Consider the following 21,817-nt stretch of genomic DNA (forward strand, 5'->3'; position numbering starts at 1 on the left):
TCACCCTTCGGGACGCCAACGAGCTGCGCTGCGGCCACGCGGTGCTCTGGGTGACTCCACCAGCAGGTGAGGTGGGCTGGTTTAATATACCGGTTGCCTTTTTCACGTAAATAAATGCCACGGCAGGGGACCGCCACTGGGAAAGCCTGGAGGGGAGCCCTTCGAGGTCCTATGATCCCTGGAGCAATATGTCCCAATGCAGAACGAGTGCGAAGTTGGAAATTTGATGATTTGACTCGCGTTCGACCGATTTTGGAAGACATTGATAAAAGGCCCCAATCAACATATTGAAAAGCCGAAGGTTATTGCTTCGGTTCGCCGATGACACCTCTTTGAACTCGGCCCATTCCGAGGCCTAGCCTTGCAAGCACGTTTCTGCCGTCATTTTAACATCTCGACACATCCGCCAGAGCATCCGAGCTCCAAGAACCAAATGAATCTACCAGGTAAGCATAACGATAGCCGGTATAGCCGTGCACCTTGCTCGCATCGACGGGAACCCCCACTGTAATGTATATGTGAAGCCGCCGTGTGTTGGATATGCGGTTATCACCTGCAGTGTTGCGTTTAATGTAAAAATCCGGCTGTAGCGGCGCACGTTGCTTTTGCTTGACAACGTCAACTTTCCCGTCGATCTGCGAACGACAAAGATGTCAGCATGCTCTCTTCAACGTGGCAAATCTGCGCGACAGCAAGTTTTCACATCAGCCTGGAAATACGTGCCCGACGCCGCCCATGTGCAACTCCGCAATAACCCTGGCTCAGCCCTGCTAAAAATAAAGGCGGCTGTCGACTCTTCAATTTCAGTGATATTTTATGCGCGCTCCGAGTGCAGAACTCCTCCACGTTGGCCATTGCAGGACGGACTGCGCTGTTCAATTCCCGGTTGATCCAACAAGAGCCGGAACCGGCTCAGCGGCGCCCCCCAGATTACTAGGGTCAGATGCTTGACAGTAATCCCGGCTCAGGACATCCAAGAACGGCAATGGGGCCAGCTACCGACATGAGGGGGGCACCCCCTGCGTCTGTTTCCTCAGCCCATTCACTCATCGTCGCCAAGTGGTTATACGAACATGTCTCCCAATTCGATATCTGCCGATGTCACTCCAATAACGACCCCAGGGTGCTTCAGTGGTGGGATTTTGGATTCCACGAGCCAGCCCTGAACTGGAGATCTAAAGGGGGTACTGAGTGGATGGCGCTAAGTGCCGGCCCGGCCGCTAAACCGAGATTACTGTTCCTGACCCAACATCCAGAATTGCTGGTAAGGGGGCTTGTTGAATCCAGACTCCTGTGTAGACCTTGCAACACATGCCGCTGCTTTTGGGCGTGTTTTCGTTTTCGCATGAATTCGAGGACTGAAGGTCACCGGCTCTGAGGCCAGGTTGTGTGTGTGGTGTGGGTGTGGGTATTAGTGTTTGTGTTTCTTTGGATCGGGGCTAAACTCTTTTCGATGACACTCATTTCGCTAAACATGCCGAGGCACACAGATTCAGCCAATATGTTTAACAATTTGGCTTGAACTTTCAACAAATCCGGCTGTGTGTTCTAGTGGTTATGATTTCTCGTTCACATTAGTGTACAACATCCCGAGAAGGTCGCAGGTTCGAGCCCTGCCACGGTCACAGCGTTAAACTTTTACTTTTTGTCCGACACCACTCAGCGCCGCGGGTCGCGCAGAAGTTTGTTCATTGGACCGAGAAAGCGTTGAACACACGGTGAAATAAGTGGGTAGGCAGGCATGTGATGAAATAGTAGACAGTGAATGTATGAATTGATTGTCTCGATAATTTTTAGTCCACCACCCAACGTCTTAACACTTTCTTTCATGCTCTTAATATAGCGTTACTACCAGTCGCAACTTTTTCCGAGGAATAAAATAATACATACACTCAGGTGAACAACAATAAATATTCTTCGTCAGTTCTCTCCTTCTGGTTTCAAATCGTCTATACCTGTCTTTTGGCGTTGCTCCCTCATCTTTTGAACGCAATCCGTGCCCAGAGGCAAGTCCCTCACATCAATTGATTTCTTCATGGCGTCCGCAATCCGTTCCGCGGGATTGCAAACCGGGTGATTCTCATAGCAGGTCATGTATGACAAAACCCGCTTGAGGGACTTGAGCAGGTCCATGATGCTCTCGTCCGCTCTGATCTCGACCTCTGTGGTCCTGCTGCCACGAACGTAGACCAAGCCTGCGAAGATGCTTCCCAGGACGACATAGTCGCACTTCTTGTTCCTGGTGACGGGGATGCCGGATATGCCAGCACACAGCCACTTCCCATCTATTAGCCTGTTGATGACATCGTTGATATGCGAGGTCAAGTCCAGAGAGAGGCGACTCCGGAGTGAACGGATATTTTCTAAATCATCGTTAAAAACATTGATTTGGGAACATAATATGCGGGCTTACCAAGTATCACTGGTGAGCCTAGGGAGTCGTAGGTGTATTCATCCAAGCCGATCCCATCCGCAGTCGTTATATGACCTTCTCCGTCCACGACGCAAGAGACAGCAATCTTGATCATGGTCTTTGCGAAAAGTCTTTCATCACCCAATGCCCAGGCTATGCAGACCAGCATAGCTATGTCGTGTCCGCTTCTGCTGGCCTCTGCGCCCTCAAGTACGTCATACCACCGTGCGATCCATGGTTGCAGGACGTGTTCCATCTCGTACAAGCTGGCGAGGCTTAGGGTGTTGTAGATTTCGGAAAGCGTCGGACTCCGTGGCACGAGTTGGAATTGTGAATGGATCATGTTGAGGAGGATCAATAGTCCATCCGACTTCTCATACTGACAGGCAAAGAGTGATGGGGTCCAACCCCACCACTCACTTTCGAGCGGTCTAGTCTCCGAAGACGTCTCCATGAGTGTCCGGTTCCAGAATGGCGATGCCCGCCGCAAGGTGCTGGAGCAGACGCGGAATGATTTGGTGTCGCCAGAAGACGGATCCGAGCCAACGTGCAGGAGCAAATCCCCGTTTGGGTCAATGTGTACCTCATCGTCGTCCACCAGAGTTTCCTCGGTTGGTGTCATGATCCACTCACTCTCCGTGTCGGTTTCGTAGCCGTCGGCTACCTCAGGGGCTGGACGAAGGGTCAATTCTGTCTTGAGCGCCATAATGTCAAAGTTGATTGTGCAGGTTAAGATGCCGAATGAAAATAGTAGTTGGGAGGAGTAACTTCAACGGAAACTGGGAGACGCATAGTGATGTCGCCGAGGACAAGCACTGCCCTCTCGGTCACTTAAGCACGGTGGTCACGGGTTTTGCGATGTCATGTTGTTACATAGTAGAGTTCTAACCTTACGTTGCGCAACCTGGTCGCTGAGGGGAAGGAAAGCGCACGGAAGTGCCAGTTTTACGTAATGACACACGCTCAACCACAAACAGACTGACCTGATAGGGTGGCGACGCTTGGCATCTCGTACATAGAAACATCCAAAAGCATGGAAAGCAGAGCCATTTCGTCGTTTTCCTACGTTAGCTGTAACTGTTTTGCGGGGAAGAACCCGGGCCGCGGAGGTCAGGCGGGATGGTCCGTCAGGCTTGGCCGTGTTGCGACGAGAGGCCAAAGCTTCCGCCTACGTAGCTACGTCTGAACCAAGTTGTATCATGCGGAGAAGGAATTGATTGTCTGGTCTGAGCACCTGACTAAGCCTTGATTCAATGGCCTTTGGCTAATTCCTTGTTTGAAGAAACAAGAAAGACTGGGGTTTTATACAACGCTATGAGAGAATCGTACCCTTCAGATAGTTCTAATGTTGGTTCTCGAAGAGACTCCCGCAGCAGACGCTTGTGTCCTTCTTAATGAAGACAGCTTGTGGATTGAGGTTGCCCCAGATGATGTTATTCAAGCCCAAGTCGTGCTTGTTGTCACCACCATTAAAAGCACAATCAATGATGGCACGGAAATATGAATCTCAATTACCGAGTCAGTACCAAGCTATCTTGTCGTAGATGGTCACGTCGACCTCGATACGATCGCTGTCACGGCTTAGGTTGGGCTTGTTTCCCATGATGTAGAAGCCGCTCTTAAGTTCCATCGTCTAGCGGCCGGGAGCAAACCCGCAGTTATCGCGGCTGTGGGTATTGTCTCGCTTGTCAGCGACAAGGCGCACCTCGAAAATATTCGTCACGTCGCCGGCGAGCCTTTTTTTGGCGTTATTACTAATGGATGCAAGGACGACGCAAACCGCCTCCTTTTCATCATCGACGAGAAATCAGCCGCAGTTGAAAAATCTGGCGATCTTGGTCTCATATGTGACCCATCCGGCATCGAACAAGGAGTTATGCTTTCTTCGCTGGTGCCGCCACCTGTGTCGAATCTGAGTATGTCTCCTAGAGCGAGGGTGGCTTTCTTGAAATCGGGCCGAGGGGGCTGGAGATGGGGTCTTGGCCAACCTCATCGCACACCTGTTGGCGAAGCCGAAGGACATATCAACTATAAGGCCAAAGCTTTCTGCGATTCCCAGTTTCTTTGAAACGATTCGAGGCAGATTATAGGCGTACCAATATTTCCTTGCTTCCAAAAAAACGAAGATGGCCAAGTTTCAACATAATCATAAAGCCACGGCCAACACCAAAGACATCAAAGATCCAGAGAGACGACTTGTTTAATTAAGGGGCAATGATACACACATTATTACGATTTGTGGTGGTGACACGGCCTTTTGTCGATTTGTCAAACGGCAACAAATCTGGGTTAAAAATATTCATCATTGCCGAGTCTACACCCACATTTCCCTTGTCCCTCAGCCGATTATCAACAATTATTTTCCATTAATGGGCAAAATTTCAAGGCCTTGGCCCTCTCCAGCACGACACTTGAATCCGGGGGCAATGGGCTGCGGACCAGTCAACTTGCCGCCAGTACAGGTGGCAAAATGAACTTTGTCCTCCAAGCAGGTCAGATAGCCCTCTGTGCAGGACCCGGGGGCGGAAGTAGGAGCACATGGAGCGGCTGTGGGAGTGGGAGCAGTGGGTTCGGCAGCAGAAACGTCTGCAAATGCAGATGTAGCGATGATGGTGGCGGTCACAGTAGCGGTGACGGTTACGGTAACCTCAGTTGTCACTACGGATGCAACAGGCGCGGAGCAATCACTGCTCGGTGCTGCGGGCTCAGCGGGTGGCGTGGTCGACGTCGGTTGTGTCTCGGGCGCAGCAGACGAAGCAATGGCAGATGAGGTGTCAACAGATGAGGTGGTGACGGATGTGGTAGATCCGGTCTGGCCATCCGCGGCCGTGGAGGTGGGAGCACCAGGCTCGCCGGAGCTAGCAGGGCTGTTGCCGGTGGGCGGTGCCTCAATCGGTGTTCCAACCCGAGGATTGCCATCGCATGGCTGCTTGAACAGGTTAGTTTTGCCCTCGGGGTGGTCGACGTAGATGCCAGGGTTGGGGAATGCGATCGGAACCTGGGCATTCAAAGCCTCCCCGGTGGTGCAGCCGCCCGAGGCTTCGCCAATGTTCGCCATAAAGAGCTCCGGAAACTGTTCACGCTTTGCCAGCGACATGCGACGGTCAGCAAAATGCTCCCGCTTCTTCTTGGTAGAAGCGGCAACGACAGAAATGGGTGCACAATTCATATAGTACTCGGGCTGGCCGCCAACTCTGGCGAGCCAGATCCACGCAAAGACATAGTCACCAGGTGCGATACTCGCTGGGATCTGAAAGGGGTACTTATCTTGATTGGGGCCCTCGAGGTTGCCTTTTTGGTTGCGGGCCGGGCATCCTCCCTCGATGGAATGGATGACCATCCAAGTGGATTCCTTGGTTGGGTTCTTGTCGGAGCTCAGAGCAAATTGGCAGCTGCCACCTCCATGCACGGCTTGTCCTTTGAAGGTGGCTTCGAATGTCTCGCCGATCTTGATACGTGTCGGAGATCCGTCGGTCTCATAGGTGGCGCCGGGCGGGATTTTGCAAGGAAAGTCGTTACCAGTGGTGGAGATGGGGTTGGTAGGGCCATCTGCAATAAACTTGAAGGGCTTAGGGTTTTCCAAGACAACATGCGCGATCGTGCTCGATGCCAGCATCGAGGCGAGGAAAGAGAATTGGTTCATCTTGGAAAGCATTTTCGATAATGACGGACGGGAGACCAAAATGGAGTATTTCGCGGAGTTGATATATACACGGAAGATAAGGAAAGTTGGTAGGTTGGAAATGTACAGAAATGTTGATATGTGAAAGATTATAGTGATGATACTGCTTTCTGATGGTGTATAGAGCAAAGGTCCAGGTATTTATATTAGACGTCGCGACAGCATGGGTTGTCAGTAAGTGAACATGCCCTGGACGTTTCAAAGAGATATGCAGCCTTTGCAGAGTCTAGATTTCTTTTCATGATCTCCTTGTTGAAGGAAGGATTCGATTCAAGTGCTTTGAGGTTATTCCGGGAATAATCGACTACATATGCATGTGGCCTAAAGAGGATCTGGTCTCTGCGGTTCGCTAGGTAATGTACCATTTGATTTGTGTTTGTTTCCTTTTTGGGAGACAAGGGTATTGTTTTGGAGGTCAACGTCCGACAGGTTACCATTGGCAAGGCTTTCTCCCTGGATGCAATAGTGTGGCCAATACTTTGTGGCGGCGGAACGTTCATGCACAGTGGCTGAGTTCAGATTCGGAGGACATAGAATAAGAAATAATGATTAAACCTTTAACAATCCAGTTATGAACCTTGTCTAGTATCGGTAGCTATTGTTCCTCTGTCCTGTTTAACCCGAAGACCGTCCGACGCATGCGGGTTGCCTCAGGCTGGCAAAGGCACATTTAATGGTTGAACACATTGGTAGACGATGGGTTCGCACACAAATGTGAAGAGTTAAAAGTTTCTTGCGTTGTCCGGCAATATGCAGAGATGTCAACGAGATGCAAGCAATAACTGGGCAGAAATGGTAGGAGCATAACGTCCGGACTGAAAATTGGGCTCAACTGAGAACGTACGTCACAGAGTAATTCAACGCCACAAGGAAGCACCATTCATTGCTCTAAATACACCCGGCTGCAGAGAACAAGGCGTCCGGGCTGACGGTGTTACCAGTAGGCTTTATCAATGCATCAATCAGGAAGCTCTGTCGATGCGGTTGTCCGTGAGGACGACAAGCGTGCATGAATGGCAAAGACATTACAATTAGGTCAAATCAACACTCTCATGTCAGCCATAGATCATCAAGCTTCCCCCGCGATCGCCGTCGGGGTTTAGGGCGGCGCTACCCGCTTCCGACGACTCGGTTTGCAGTCGCCCCCATTATGACGCCTTGATCCGAGGCTAGTGCAGACCTAGCCAGGACGCCAGCGCCTAGGCCCTCAGACCGGGGATCTCCAATGCAGTGATCAAGCTCTCCTCGGCCGCGCAGACCCAACGGATCCCTCCAAAGCGGTTTAACCCGCATTCCTCACGTGCCTGGGGAACCCCAAATGCCTCCACCAGCAAACGCCATGCCAAGAACGTACAGCTCGGTTGCTCCTCAACCTCGTCAGTGGCACATTTGGAGCTGTGCCGGGTGCTGCATACCCAGCTGAATGGTTTGACGTTTCAGCTGGATCGTTACACAGAATGCTCAATGTGATTTAGTACGGACTCGCTGCGATCCGTGAATGACGTCTTGCATCACGGCTTTTTGACTTTTCGGCGGAATCCCCTTAGGCCGATCGAAGGAATGGAGCCGCAAATGAGGGAGAGTCTGTCCGGTAGTAGCAGATCAGTAGCTGAGGTCTATTATCCCATGACGTTTTAATGTTGTCAACGACGCACCGAGCGGTGCTCTGAAGACTCAAGTACCTGGACATCTTCGAATTATATATACCATATTGTGATCATCCCAAAAAGGTATTCTTCTCACCATCCAAATCACACTTCTATCATACAAACCATACAAACAACTACAGACCCAAACCGATATTCACAATGGAGAAAGCCAAGCAAGCCGTTTCAAACTTCATCTCTGGCGACGGCCACCACAAGACCACCGTTCATGAGGATGTCAACAGGCCCGTCACCGAGGAGCAGGTCCACACCCACCGCCATGAGAACGTAACCACCGCCGTTGACAGAGAGGTTCACCAAGACCATCACCACACAACTGTCCAGCCCGTCAAGGCTCAGGAGACTCTGTGAGTAACAAATTTGGATACCTTAGGCTCATTCAACTAACCATCTTTCCAGCCCCGAGAAGCATCACCACAATGTTGTGCCTGTTGCGCACAAGACGTACGAGCATGGCAGCGACAAGGATACCAAGGATATCCTCGACAGGGAAGCCGCCAAGTTCAAGAACACTTCCACGACCCATGACACTACTCACACCTCGACGACTGCTCCCGCTGTCACGGGCGAGCGTGTCCACCACCACGTCCACGAGCACATTCAGCCCGTGATCCAGAAGGATACGATCCAGCCCCACGTCGTCCACACCACCGTGCCCATCCACGAGACGCACCACGCCAAGCCTGTCCACCACGGCACCACCGTTCTTCCCGCCAAGACCCTCGACGAGTTTTCCCGGGAGAGGGGCACCCTCGACGGCCCTCACCAGCACAAGCAACATGAGTTTGATGGATGCCCGGACAAGATGAACAAGGATTTCAAGAGCTCCGAGCACGCTGGAATCGCTGGAATGCACCATGATCACCACCACCACGACAGCAAGGCCACTGCTGGCGCTGCTGCCGCCGTCGGTGGTGTTGCCGCCGCTTCCCACAAGACCCACGGCACTGATACGCGAGGGACCGCCCACCACGGCGCGGACAGCCTGGCCGCAGCTAAGACTGCCAACGCTCGGGGCAATGAGCGAACTGTTCGTGACAATCTCACCCACGACCATACCGTTGGTGGCACCACTAACGATACGAAAAAGGGGATTTTGCATGGAACCCACACGACAACCGACCATGATGAGGGCAACTATTCCACGTCGGGTGGTCCTCGCACTGCTACCCATGGTACAGCGGCGCTGAACAAGGCCGAGGTATGTTTTGTTCAACTACTCTTACTTGGATATATCTGACTATCATATAGCCCCGGTTTGGATCGAACACCACAGGTGCTAGCCACACAGAAACTAGTCATACTGGATCTGTTGATGCAAATGGAAAAAAGGTGTCTCTAGTTGACAAGCTGAACCCCTTCAAAGATGCTGATGGTGATGGCCACAAGGGCATTATGAGCTAAATTTGTTTCTACTATACCATGTATAACACTAGCTAGTTTTGGAACAGTTAGACTGAGAGTCACTCAATATAATTTCTTATGTCCTAAAAACAACGCCCCGTGAATAATGATTTCCTAATATCTCTAAACAGATGGCTCTAATGCGATTCCCCTGGCTGATTTGTGAAAACCTTCATATCCGCAACTCGTCCTGCCTCTTTTCCATTTTTGCGATATCACCCCTGTCCAACCTTGCTAGTTGATTCCGAGAGTTGTGTATTGGTATGGTAATTTGGGTTGCAGGACTGCAACCGGGGTGGCCATGAAAGGACGAGATAGAGTTGGCAATTGCGCGAATGGCACTGGTCAATTTTGCGACACTTTCACCTTCATGCGCTGACACAGTCAATGTGATGCTGCCTCTCTCCCGAGCCATGCCCCTCATCAAGCTGCCCAAAATGATGTTGTTGCAACACACCGCCTTCGCAGGCTCTGTTAATCTGTAAGCGCAGTAGCCATGGTCACTTGTCAACTGTCCGATGTAATAATTGAGTTGCGATGGCAATGACCTCAGTATGATGCTTTGCGCCTCGCGCAGTTTCTCTAAGTTTAGATGTTAGCAGTGTTTTGCAGCGTGGGTCGGGTCTCTGGAACGAGTTAAAACTACCTAGCAAACCAGGTGGACCGATAGGATCGAAGTTGTCCAGCACCACGCCATCAGCGGTAACCATCCGCCCATCCTTATCGACGGATGAGTGTAGCACCAGGTGCTCCATCATTTCCTTCTGCAATCCAATCTGCCCCATCTCCCACGCGATGTACATCAGTGACGCTATACTGCGGCCATCACTGGGAGTCCCAAAGCTCTGGACCACTTTCACCCACGCCCTGGCCCATGGCATTAGGACCGAGATCATGTCGTACTTGTTGGCCAGCACAAAGGTACCATACAGCTCGTCAAGGCTAGGCTTGCTCGGCACAAGTTGGAAATTCGCGTGGACGATGTGCAGAAGAATCTTCAACGCGTCGGGGTTATCTTCGGGGAGGTCCACCAGCCAGGGGCCGCACGCCGGCTTGGACTCCTTGAAGGGCCCGAACAGCATCTTCTTCCAGACCTGGGACGAGCGACGCAGGGCGCTTGCGCACACGCGGAATGACTGCACTGGCTTGCCCGTCTGCCCCCCCACGCGTAGAGTGAGATCCCCGTCCGGGTCTATTTTCGTCTCTATGAGCGTGGACGCGACCTCGGCTGGTGGCTGCTGGGGTTGTGGGTCGTTGGCGGCGCCGTCTCCAGCAGCGGGGGAGGCATATTCGGTGTTGCTGGTCATTGGGATATGAGTATGTTTTTCAAGCGCCGAGGACGCCTACCATTCGCTCAACAAAATGCCCTGTCCGTGACGGTCGTGAGATGACGAAGTGGTTGCAAGACCTTCAACATTGATGAATTCAAAATATCCCTTATCGTCCAGAGCCAATTATCCGTGACTCCAAGGCTGGCCGCGTCGTCCGATTAGATAAGCAACGCGCTCTCCAATGCAGCACGTGGTAGAGTTTTGTCTTCACGACCCAGATTTCGACAGCAAATTCAACCAGCCTTTACTGCTACAACAGAATTTGGGTGTGCGAAGCAAAAGACTCTCTCTAGGAAGCAACGTACAAGTGGTTGAAGTTGGCTTTCGTATACCTATAATCTCCGAGAACCTGGGGGTTCCAATTCTAGAGCCATACCGCAGCGCTAACCCACATACCTCATTGGGATCATGTGGAACGCCGCAGGCATACAGTTAGGACTCAAAAGTCTGAATACATGCTACAGTGCACCACCAAAACAGGTACTTACTGTTTTGCACTGCGAGTTTTGTGGGCTGAGGTGGCGCACTGTAAGGTGTATTCAGACTTTCGGCGTAGCATTTCAATAATAATAACCAAATGAACAGGAACGATCGGATTTTAGACTATGGGCAACTTATAGTAAGGCGTATATGAACACAGGTAAAGCACCTATATTCACTGCGCTAAACATGCCCGTGAGACGACGCCCACCCATCACATTTTAAATCAAGAAGGGGACCCTGAGATTGCCGCGAGACGTTCCCAACTGCCGAGCTCGCTTGTTAAGGTTTCGAGTGATATGGGTAAATGCCGCCCAGCCGCGAGGACAGCCGGGCGACCCTCGCCGATTGGCCCGAGGAAGAAAACCAACCTCCAGACGGGGGTGCCACGGGTATCGCTCGCCCGGTGCGAGTATTGCACAATGCAATTACGTACACCGACTCGCGGGACGCGGTCCGAACATCGCCTCTCTCTCTCTCTCTCTCTCTCGAAGCCGGGCCCGGCTGGAGGACCTCGGCAGCGCGTGGGAACGTGGCCGGAGCAACACGACATCTCGTGGTCGGACGGGAGACAAGCTTAAAAAGACACCGCCGGGAGGCAGCTTCGATGGCTCTAACCCGGGCTACCGTAGCTTCATATTGCGTCAAACACCCCCTCCCGAGCTCGGGGCAATCCCGCACGGTCCGTGAAAATCAACGACCCGATGGCGTGTGCCCCGGAGCCCATCGCGACAAGACGGGCAACGCACCCACGGATCTCGCCGGGTGTAAGGGGGGGAAAGCTGCTGACGCTCCCCCCCTTAGCCCCGGGCACGCCATCCAACCGATCACACACCGCAGGGCTGCGGTTAGAAGAGGAAGGGAAAAAAAATCACCAACCTGAACATTAGTAATCAGCCTACATCGGCGAGTCTTTGACTATCGAGATTGGCACAAATCCTGCGACATGTCGTGACGGGCGAGGTGGAGCGCGAGGGGGCTAGTCCGGGCGTTAACGACGTCGTTGGTTCAGCTTGTCCCTCGCTCCCCTCCCCTCTGCATCCACAACCTCGAATCTCCCCTCGCGCGCCCCTCCCCCCCCGTGTCATCGGCCGGGCGGGCACCCGCACCGCTTCGGGTGGGGTTCGCTCTAATAGACTCGGGGGAACTTTCGGCATCACACAAGCGCGGGGCAAGCCCAGCCGCCGCCGACGACGACTACAAACAACGACAACGACAACGACAACGAAAGGGGACCGACTACAGGCCCTGTCCCAGATGCAGAGAGGACGTGGGCTGTTAATGAGAAAGCCCACTTCCCCGCCGCCAATCTTTGCCTCCAATGAAGCCCGCCCCGTGGGCGAAGGTTCGGCGCGGCGGACTCGAATGAATTAGTTTGGGCGGGCATTTTGTTATCGGGGGGGGAAACCTTGGGCCCTGTTCTTGTGGCCTTTTTTTGGAGGGGAGGGGAGGGGAGGTTGCGAGGGGGGTTGATTTGATGGCAATGCAGCCATCTTGGGGGAGAATCACGCAATGCGGGACTGCGAGAGCACGTAATTCACACACCCCCGCGACTCGACGAAGCGCAGCACCCAAAGAGGCGTCCAACCGATCGACGGTCCCTCCGAATACCGGGAAGGGGAGGGGGGGAAATAAGGGAATAAACATTTCTTATCTCTTGCAGACAGCAGCCGCAGGAGGGGAAAGAAAGAGAGACCACAGGAAGAGAGAGAGAGAGGGCAAAAAGAAAAAAAGTTTAACAATTCCATTGTGAAGGATTGGAGTATTCCCCCAACTTTTTTTTTAACCCTGCAGTCATTCGGAGTCCGTACCCTTATTCTCTTTTGTTGGTTATTCCCAAAGAACAACGGAGCGCAAGCAGGAAACTTTTCCCAAAGGCGAAAGTAAAGGCTGGGAAATCACACACACACATACCCACGGAAAGAGAGAGAGAGAGAGAGAGAGAGAGAGGGAAACGACGTCGGACGCCCGCATCCGTTCCCATCTCATACCTACCCGGGCAACTCCTCGCCCTCCTCGCCTTAACCAACAACACCCCCCTCCTTCACCCCGGCCAATGAGAACGGCAGGACCAGAAGCCATGGCAGAGATTCCCGAGACGCAGACCGTCCTCATCCTCTACGCTGCGAAGCAGCCGTACGAGACGGCCGAGGGTTACCAGGTGCCCGAGATCCTCCAGGACGAGCCCGAGGTGCTAGTGAAGACGGAACACATTGGGCTGAACCCGATCGACTGGAAAGCACCGTACGTGACATCCCCCGCGCCATGCTGCGCGCGTCCTATCCACCCTATCGAGCGTCAGCGACTTCTTTTCTTACCAACTTTACCCCTTTGCTAACAAGGCATCCTCCCGGCACTTAGAGACTTCAACTTCGCCATCCCCACGCTGCCCTACATCTCGGGCCGCGAGCTCGTCGGCCGGGTCGTCCGGCGCGCCGAGAACTCAAAGAGCCGCCTGCGCGAGGGCGACCAGGTTCTCGTCATCTCGACCGACTACCGCGACCTCCGCAAGGCGGCGTACCAGCAGTACGTCGTCACCTCGGACTTCAACGCGGCGCGCATACCGCGCAACGTCTCCCCGCAGGCCGGCGCGACGCTCGGCGTCGCCTACGTCGCGGCCGCGCTGTCGCTGGGCATCTGCATGGGCGTCGACTTCTCGGGCGTGCTCGGGGGCCCGGACCTGCTGCGCATCGTGCGCTCCATCCCGCCCGAGAGCCTGCCGCACGACATCCGCGCCGAGTGCCTCGGCGGCATCCGCGACCACGAGCGCGCCGTCGCCGGCGACTGGGTCGTCATCTGGGGCGGCTCGTCCACGTCGGCCAACCTGGCCGTGCAGCTCGCGCGCCTGGCCGGCCTCCGCGTCGTCACCGTCGTCGACAAGCTGCGCCACGGCCTGCGGCTGTCGAACCACACGGTGCTCCGCCCGGACCTGCTGGTCGACAGCCACGACCCGTCGCGGGCCATCGACATCATCCGCGCCAACGTCGGCAGGGACCTGCGCTTCGCGCTCGACACCAGCGGCCGCGAGTCGGCCGGCTGGCTGCTGCGCACGCTGGCGCCGTCCAAGGACGCCGGCGCCCCGCCCAGCCCGCCCGACACGCCGAGCCCGCCCGACACGCCGAGCCCGCCCGACACGCCGAGCCACGCGGCGCCCACCGTGAGGCACCTCATCGGCCTGACGGGCCTGCCCAAGGAGCAGGCCCCGGAGGCGGTGGCGTACCACACGGTCCCCATCAAGGTCTTCCACGAGGTGCCGGCCGTCGGCGAGGCGCTCGTCACCTGGCTGGAGCGCCTGCTGGAGAACGGCCTCGTCAGCCCGCCCGAGGTCCTCGGCGTGGAGCAGGGCTTCGACGGCATCAACCGCGGGCTCGACCGGATGCGGAGGGGCGAGATCCGCGGCGGCAGGATGGTCGTCAGCCTCGGGGCCGACGCGACGGACAAGGTCGTGACGAGGGACGCGAGCCAGGTCCCCGCGCTGATCGACTCGCCGACGGCCGGGGCCGTCGAGGAGCCCCAGCAGGCCGAGACGTCGTCGCCGGCGTCGAGCCCCGAGTTCACGGCCAAGAAGCTCGCCGAGACGGGGTCGAGACGGAGCAGCGCGACGCTGTGGCAGGCCGGGTCGGCGGCCGACGCCGTTCCCAGACGCCTGCCGGACGAGGAGTCGTCGTCGGAGAGCGGGGCGACGGACGCGGCGGCTCAGAAGGACGGCTTCCTGTGGCAGCCCAAAACGGCGGGAATCGTGGCGGAGACGCCCCTCTCATGATATGGAGATGAGGAAGGATGCGCAGGGAGGGGGCCATCCGGCCGGCCGACGTGGCTTTGTTGATAAGGTTGAATGACGACATGAAAGACCGGGTGTCCATATGGATATACAAAATTTTTGACTTGGAGCTGGCGAGCGGCTATTATCCTTGAGCCGAGTGGCAATCATAAAGAATACATAGTGGTAGTGAGAATTCAAATGTTGTTTGTGTTTGTGTTGAATGCAGCAAAATTCTTGAGCTCTCGGTGAGGCGGCCGTGGGGTGGCCCCGGATTGGGCACTGCGGAGAAAGTGGGGGTGCTTCCCGCCGGACCCCTCACCGAGACCTGGTGCCTGGTGATGACGTCCCCTCACTCGACAGCTGTCTCACCCCCTCCCTCCCTTGCTATCAGTGTTGCTTTATGTGCTTATCAAGTAGAGAACCTCAGCCGCCCGTCTCATCACTGGAAACCTAGTCAAAGCCCGTCATCACATAGAGGCATCTGGGAACATGTCCCTCTCCCAGACTCAGCGGCAGCGTCTTCCGCCCGAGCTTATCCTGCATATAATTGAGAGCCTTCTCCCGTCCAATGAATCCGCGATTCTGCCATCGTCGCATGGAGCAACGAGGGCGCTTCTCGCCTTCAGCCTCGTCTCGCGCTCGACGTATGACTTCACTATCCGTCTCCTACGGAAGCGGTGCATGTACATAGACTCGAACCGCCGCCTGAGCCTGCTTCTGCTCAGCATCCTGGCCCCCCCGCTGGGCACTCTCCCACCAACCCTGTCGCTCAAATGCATCACGTCCCTCTACATTAGCCCCTTTGGAAAGTCGCTGGACGACAAGCCCATCGCCATGTGGGTGCGCGAGCTCTTCTGCGAGGTCTGCGAGACCCTCAAGCGACTCGTGGTCGACATGCCCTTCGGGAGCCTTTCTGGATACGACGACCACCTCGACGTGAGACCGACGCTGACGGACGGGTTCCAGAGGCTTTCCAAGCTCGAGGAGCTCGTCTGCCTGCGAGACTACCCCGCCCTGACTTTCATGCCCCAGACCTTCACGGTCAACTGCTGGAGCCTTTGGCCCAAGCTGCGGCGCGTGGTGCTGTTCCGGGCACCCGTGTCGAGCCACTGGCTCTGGTACGACGTTGCAAACACGGCCCAGCTCGAGCAGGTCGTGCTCGCGCGGCCGCTGGGCCTGGAGAGTGCAAACATCAAGGACGACTACCACCACATGCTGAAGAGCCACGACTACATGGTCCCTCGCAAGGTCAAGATCGTGTTGGCCGACGTTGAGAGTGACATGCCGGAGATACAGACCGCGGGCTGGGCCGAGTACGACCCGGACGGGCTGGTGACGGTCGAAAGGTACCACATCCCCACATCGTTCTACGGGGACGAGGAGGCTACTGCATTGTGTTGTGACTGGGTCAAGACAGCCGCACTGAATGGTTCGATCTGGAGCTGGGAGGGGCAGGCCGTGGAGGCTTCGCCAAGAGATGTTGGCGGGCAGCAAGCCGCTGCGGCGGGTGTTTGACACGGGCGATGGCGGCGGTGGCAGCGACGGCGTTGGCAAGATTCCGGTAATTCATTGGCAAATTTCCAAGCCACCACCTTGCAAGGTTCTTCAGCTTGTCAACTCAATACTGTCTCTGTGGCCCCTAAAATGCGTCCTTGCCCCCTTTTACAAGCTAGACCCAGGTTGCCATGTCTCGCATTGTGTACCACGCGTGCTGGGTAGGCAAAATCCGGGGGTCTGGGATCCGGGGTCAGCGTAATATTTTTTTTTAAAGCATGGCCAAAATCGGGTTGCCAAGACAAGCGGGGGGAAGTGTCTTTGATCAAGCACTTGGCTCTCTTCTTTGTGCAACAACCAGGATCCAACCTGCTCAGCGCTTGGTAACATGACACCGCATGGCAGCAGATGTTGGGGGAAGAAAGAAAGCAGGAAAAAAATCGACACGTCTCGCTTTCGGGCGGCTCAATGGCACGAAGGAACAGCTGCGCCGCGGGATTACGCAAGAAGAAGGGTAGGACGCGTCGTTTTCTGCCGCGAATACGCGGATTCATCCTCCAGCTGCTTCTTTTGGCAACCAATGTCAGCCTCCCTCCCCCCCCCTTCAAAGTCCAGCGACGTCGGCGGGCCGGTGATGGCCATTGGACGGCTGACAGCCGGCTGGGCGCGCGTTGGACGGGCGGGCGGAATAGACGGGTGTGCTGCGGAGTCTGTGGGCGGCCGAAGGGCCTATCCTGACCTGCAGTGCGACAAGCCAAGCACTTTTTAAAAGTCACATTGGAGAAGTACGAGACGGCGGTGTGCGGCCTGTTCGCAAGGGGACCAGATGCGGGGATCCGAGACAGGTGATGCCGGGTATCTCAGACAGAGACGGAGATTGAGGGGCAGAGGGGTAATCCGAGCCGGGATTCTCTCCGCGGCGGTCTGACAGGTTGGTGGTGAGGGTGGTTTGTCACCGAATGGTTCTAGGGAGTAGTGCCGGTATACCTAGTGCATTTCAACAGCATCCCCACGCCGGCCGGCGAACCGTCTGATTGTTGGGACAGATCGGACGTGCTTCTGTGGTACAGGAGAAATAGCTCGGGAAAAGGAAGAAACAGCGGACGAATGAGGACGGAATGGAGGGTGGTGGTCAGCCCGTCGGGCCAGCGCGATAAAGCGACAAAGGGCGGGTGACGTTGCATGCATTGGACAGTTTTGCCTCTCAATCACCCCCCGTCCCTCCAGCCCCCCCACGTCGCAGCTGCAGGGCGAGACGGTGGCTCGGTCACCAATCAGGACGTCTTCGAGACGCATCCAGGCCGATTGATGTGTTACCTTGCAGATAGGGGACAGGAGTATCCGGCTGGCAATTGGCCGCAGACAGGAGGCGAAGAGCGGAAAGACCAGTGCGGACAAGGCATGGCGGGCGGGCATGGCGTTCGGCGGGCGGCTTCCAGAACATGACGTAGAACATGCACGTCGACCATGGTGCGTGGTTTTAAAAGTCGGACCTGGCGCCGTCGTCTGCGGTGGGAAGCGTTGGATACCGTGCAGTTGGGTCAGACCGTCAGTCGTATGGATCGGGCGACGGCTGGCAGGAGAGAGACGGTACAGAGCAGTAGATAGGAGGAATAGCCGTATCACACGCACACACGCAGCACACACGCAACGCACACTTGCTCAACTCCACCAGCCGGACGGACTGGGTGGAAATGGGCGGAGCAACGGTGGCCGAGAGACCCGAGCGGGCGGCGGTGCCGAGGTGGAAATGGGCAGGAAGGAAGCAAGAGCAAGAGCAAGAGCAAGAGCAAGAAAGAGCACGAGATGCAAGACAAGACGAGACAAGGCAGGAAGGACACACGAACAAAGACAGCGCTAATCCCGACGGGGCCGAGTCGCTGGACTGGACAGAGCAATTGGGTAATTACTAATTAGGGGACTTGGGACCCTTTGGCCGCCGCGCCGGAGGGCGTCCTTCAACATCTGCCCAATCAAAGCAACCCACCCCCCAGAGGAGCGAGCGAGCGGCCCGTCAGAAGAACCCGAGTGGGCGGCTGGAAGAAGAAACGAAGAAGAAAAGCGAGCAGGAAAAGGAAGACTGGTGTAGCGAGGAACCGCCGCTAAAGGAAAACGGTGAGTAGGTGGAGTCCACGACGGCTGCAGCGGCGCATAATGAGGCGGCGGTAGCGCAGCAGCTGGAGGGGCGAGGAGGAGAAGACGGAGATGGGAGATCGCGGAGAGGCGGGCCAGTCCAGTGCGGCACACTCACTCACTGGGCAGCTAAGCTGGCTAGCCATACGATCGATGCATTATTCCATTGTTCCTCTCGTCCCATGCCATGCCATGCCGCCCGTACTAGGTATGCCTATACGTACATGTACATGCGTACTTTACCTTCGTTATAGTGCAATTATGTATTAGTGCGCGCACAGGGAAGACGCTCGGATGTTGCACCCCTTCTTCTCTCTCCTCTCTCCTCTCCTCGCCTCGTGCTCGTGCTCGTCCTCGACCTCGCCCGTCCGCTTCCATTGACCGACTGACAGACCGGCAGCAGGAGTAATGCCTGTTCATCCGGCTCATCAGGCTTCTTCATAGCCAGCAGTGCCCAGAAACCATCCTCCGCATCACCGTCCACACTCCTCCCCCGCCAAGCTTTGCTTGTGCATTCATTTTTCATTTTTTTTTACCCTTTTCCTTTTCTCATGCTCTCAGGCCCTTTCTCAACCTCTCACTCACTCACTCACTCTCTCGACACATCGACCACTCGCCGACCCCGACCCCCGATCCCCGAGTCGGTCGTGACCCCCCCAGCCCACGTCCCAATCCTCCATTTTTTACCCCATTTTTGCTCTGCCCCATTCCAGATACCTGGTGTTCCATCGCGGACCCTCTTTCCCTGCCGCCAGTCTCCAGCCCCCAGTCTTCGTGTCCAGTCTCGCTTCACCTCTCTCCGTCATTTCTCCTCCCTTTTAGTGTACCCGGGACCCTCTTCGCGCCTTGTCAGTCGGGCCAAACCACGCCCGGGCAACCCCTTCGACGACCGTCTGGCACACCGGTGACCTTGTGTTTTTTTTTATTCTTTCTTGGGAGGGTTTTTTTGAAAGAACAATGTTGCATCTCTCTACCCTTCCCGGCCCGGTTTTCGCATCGTTATGAGCTTGCATATCATTTGGTCCCACGGAGCATAGGTAAGTTTTTAAACTCCCGTCCTCGGCGAGCAGGCGGATGCAACATTGTCACCCGCCCGCCGCCGTGGAACGGGAGGGGGGAGAGGACCGGTCCGCTTCAAACCTACCCATTTGGGGGAACCGCTTTGTGCTGACCATCTGGAAGGCGTCGCGACATTCTCACCGTCGCCGTCACCCGCGCGTAACCACCTCAACCTCCCCCAACTACCTCCTCCCCCTCTCCGGTACACCCGCGCCCGTCCCGGGCGTCCCGACCTCCAGACAATGCCCGACAAAAACCTCACGACCATCTCCTACGCGGCCGGCGCATCCCTGGCCGCCATCGCCCTCGTCTACGTCTTCGCGCCGACCTTCACCATCGACGAGTCCAGCACCTCGTCCTCCCGCCGCAAGGGCGTCGTCGGCCTGCGCAATGCCGCCAACGACTGCTTCATCAACTCGACGCTGCAGGCCCTCGCCGGCCTCGGCGAGCTGCGCGTCTACCTCATCCGCGAGACCCACCGCCGCAACATCGACGACGACGGCGTCTACGCCCAATTGGTCCAGCCGCCCGGCAAGAACTACGCCGACTGGAAGATCGAGGGCATGCAGCGCGGCCTCGTGACCCAGGGCCTCAAGGACATGCTCGACTCGCTCAACGAGCGGCCCATCTACAAGAAGTCCATCTCCGCCATCGACTTCGTCCGCGTCCTCGAGACCGCCTTCCGCCAGCGCATCAGCCGCCAGCAGCAGGACGCCCAGGAGTTCCTCCAGATCGTCGCCGAGAGGCTCAAGGAGGAGTACCACGCCGGCGAGAGGGCCCGCGCCCACGCGAGGACCGCCGCCGAGTCGCGCGGCCCCGAGGAACACGACGGCGGCGAGGTCCAGCAGAGGCTCGAGGGCCTCGGCCAGGCCAATGGCTCCGCCAGAGACGAGTCCTCCGCTTCTTCGTCGTCTTCCTCTGCCGCCTCCGGCGCCTCGGCGCACCCGACGCCAACGGTGCCCAGGATCCAGACCAACGGCATCCCGCCGCCGCCGCCCGCCGCCGACGAGGACGAGGGCTTCCCCATGGAGGGGAAGTACGAGTCGCAGTCCGAGTGCCAGACGTGCGGCTACAAGACGAAGCCGAGGGAGGAGTCGTTCTACATGCTGACGCTCAACGTGCCCCAGGTCAGCTCGACGACGCTCAGCTCGTGCTTCGACGAGATCTTCAAGACGGAGATGATCGACGACTTCAAGTGCGAGCGTTGCCGGCTGATCCACGCCGAGGCGGTCCTGGCCAAGGACCTCGCGGGCGCCAGGACCGACGGCGAGCGCGCGGCGCTCGGCGAGGCGGTGCGCAAGCTGCGGTACGCCATCGACTTCGACCCGGAGAACCTCCCCGACGACGTGCTCCTCCCGGACATCCGCGACGCACCGCGGCGCCGGATCGCGCGGTCCACGCGCCTCACGTCGTTCCCGCGCATCCTCGCCGTCCACCTCTCCCGCTCCATCTACGACCAGACGTCGACCAAGAACTCGGCAAAGGTCGCCTTCCCCGAGCGCCTGCCCCTCGGCGGCCTCCGCGACCGCCGCAACTACAAGCTGCTCGGCCTCGTCACCCACAAGGGCAGCCACCACAGCGGCCACTACGAGTCGTTCCGCCGCCAGAACACCTACGCCCCCTACTCGAACCAGAACACCTTCCAGCCCTCGGGCATCTACAGCAAGGCCGCGAGCCCCGCCGCCACCCCGCACCCCTCGACCCCGCAGCTCGGCGCCGCCGCCGCCCCGGGCGCCAGCCCCGCCGCGTCCACCCCGGACCTGCTCACCCCGGGCTCCGAGACCAACTCGTCCTCGCCGCCCTCCCTCTCCTCGTCCGACGCCTCGCCGCGCGACCGCGTGAGGAAGCGCGTCAGCCCGACCTCGGCCCCGCGCGACAGGCAGCGCGAGCCCGACGCCGCGAGCATCCGGTCGGTGCGCTCGCTGACGGCCTCGGCCCGCAGCACCGTCTCCAAGATCTCGCAAAAGGTCAACGGCAGCGGCGGCGGCGGCGGCGGCGGAAGCCCCCCGCGCCCGACGCCCATGGCCGTGGCGCCCCGCCCGCCCGCCCACCGGCACCGCCGCAAGCAGCCCGTCGACCGCTGGTGGCGCATCAGCGACGAGAAGGTCCGCGAGGCCAAGACGAGCGAGGTCCTCGACCTCCGCCGCGAGGTCTACCTGCTCTTCTACGAGCTCGAGAGGGACGAGAGCCCGTAGAGCGAGGCTGGCGACGACGCCCCCCCGCCGCGGCAGCTGAAGCCGCAGCCGCAGCAGCAGCCCGGGGCGTTGCCGCCCGAGTTCGAGCCCTTTCGGTGCTACACGGCCGCCGCCTCCATGAGGCTGACCCTCTGGCGGTGAAGAATAAAAACCCCTGCTCATACAACTACATTACATACGACCGCCGTAGGTGGCG

The 21,817-nt window shown here is 57.0% G+C and overlaps 7 protein-coding genes across 7 annotated transcripts; 4 read left to right on the top strand and 3 right to left on the bottom strand.

The window, feature by feature from the left end:
• Positions 1-1,920: 1,920 nt before the first annotated feature.
• EsH8_VI_000457 (uncharacterized protein) lies at positions 1,921-3,119 on the bottom strand (the record flags this gene model as incomplete). Its single annotated transcript, XM_083271710.1, has 2 exons — positions 1,921-2,363; positions 2,414-3,119. 2 exons carry the CDS (start codon positions 3,117-3,119, stop codon positions 1,921-1,923), a joined length of 1,149 nt encoding a protein of 382 aa, XP_083126884.1.
• A 1,650-nt stretch (positions 3,120-4,769) lies between these two features.
• On the bottom strand, positions 4,770-6,068 carry EsH8_VI_000458 (uncharacterized protein; the record flags this gene model as incomplete). Its single annotated transcript, XM_083271711.1, has 1 exon — positions 4,770-6,068. One exon carries the CDS (start codon positions 6,066-6,068, stop codon positions 4,770-4,772), a length of 1,299 nt encoding a protein of 432 aa, XP_083126885.1.
• Positions 6,069-7,903: 1,835 nt separating this feature from the next.
• EsH8_VI_000459 (uncharacterized protein) lies at positions 7,904-9,166 on the top strand (the record flags this gene model as incomplete). Its single annotated transcript, XM_083271712.1, has 3 exons — positions 7,904-8,109; positions 8,162-8,963; positions 9,014-9,166. The coding sequence occupies 3 exons, from the start codon at positions 7,904-7,906 to the stop codon at positions 9,164-9,166; spliced, it is 1,161 nt and encodes a 386-aa protein (XP_083126886.1).
• A 172-nt stretch (positions 9,167-9,338) lies between these two features.
• Positions 9,339-10,473, bottom strand: EsH8_VI_000460 (BTB/POZ domain-containing protein; the record flags this gene model as incomplete). Its single annotated transcript, XM_083271713.1, has 2 exons — positions 9,339-9,748; positions 9,813-10,473. 2 exons carry the CDS (start codon positions 10,471-10,473, stop codon positions 9,339-9,341), a joined length of 1,071 nt encoding a protein of 356 aa, XP_083126887.1.
• Positions 10,474-13,033: 2,560 nt separating this feature from the next.
• EsH8_VI_000461 (zinc-binding alcohol dehydrogenase family protein) lies at positions 13,034-14,740 on the top strand (the record flags this gene model as incomplete). The annotated part of the gene is made up of 2 exons (XM_083271714.1): positions 13,034-13,221; positions 13,339-14,740. 2 exons carry the CDS (start codon positions 13,034-13,036, stop codon positions 14,738-14,740), a joined length of 1,590 nt encoding a protein of 529 aa, XP_083126888.1.
• Positions 14,741-15,229: 489 nt separating this feature from the next.
• Positions 15,230-16,255, top strand: EsH8_VI_000462 (uncharacterized protein; the record flags this gene model as incomplete). The annotated part of the gene is made up of 1 exon (XM_083271715.1): positions 15,230-16,255. The coding sequence occupies one exon, from the start codon at positions 15,230-15,232 to the stop codon at positions 16,253-16,255; it is 1,026 nt and encodes a 341-aa protein (XP_083126889.1).
• A 3,413-nt stretch (positions 16,256-19,668) lies between these two features.
• Positions 19,669-21,621, top strand: EsH8_VI_000463 (putative ubiquitin-specific protease UBP16; the record flags this gene model as incomplete). Its single annotated transcript, XM_083271716.1, has 1 exon — positions 19,669-21,621. One exon carries the CDS (start codon positions 19,669-19,671, stop codon positions 21,619-21,621), a length of 1,953 nt encoding a protein of 650 aa, XP_083126890.1.
• Between the last annotated feature and the right edge of the window lie 196 nt (positions 21,622-21,817).

Source organism: Colletotrichum jinshuiense, chromosome 6 (genome assembly GCF_051148585.1).
Source record: "Colletotrichum jinshuiense chromosome 6, complete sequence".
Classification (NCBI taxonomy): Eukaryota; Fungi; Ascomycota; class Sordariomycetes; order Glomerellales; family Glomerellaceae; genus Colletotrichum; species Colletotrichum jinshuiense.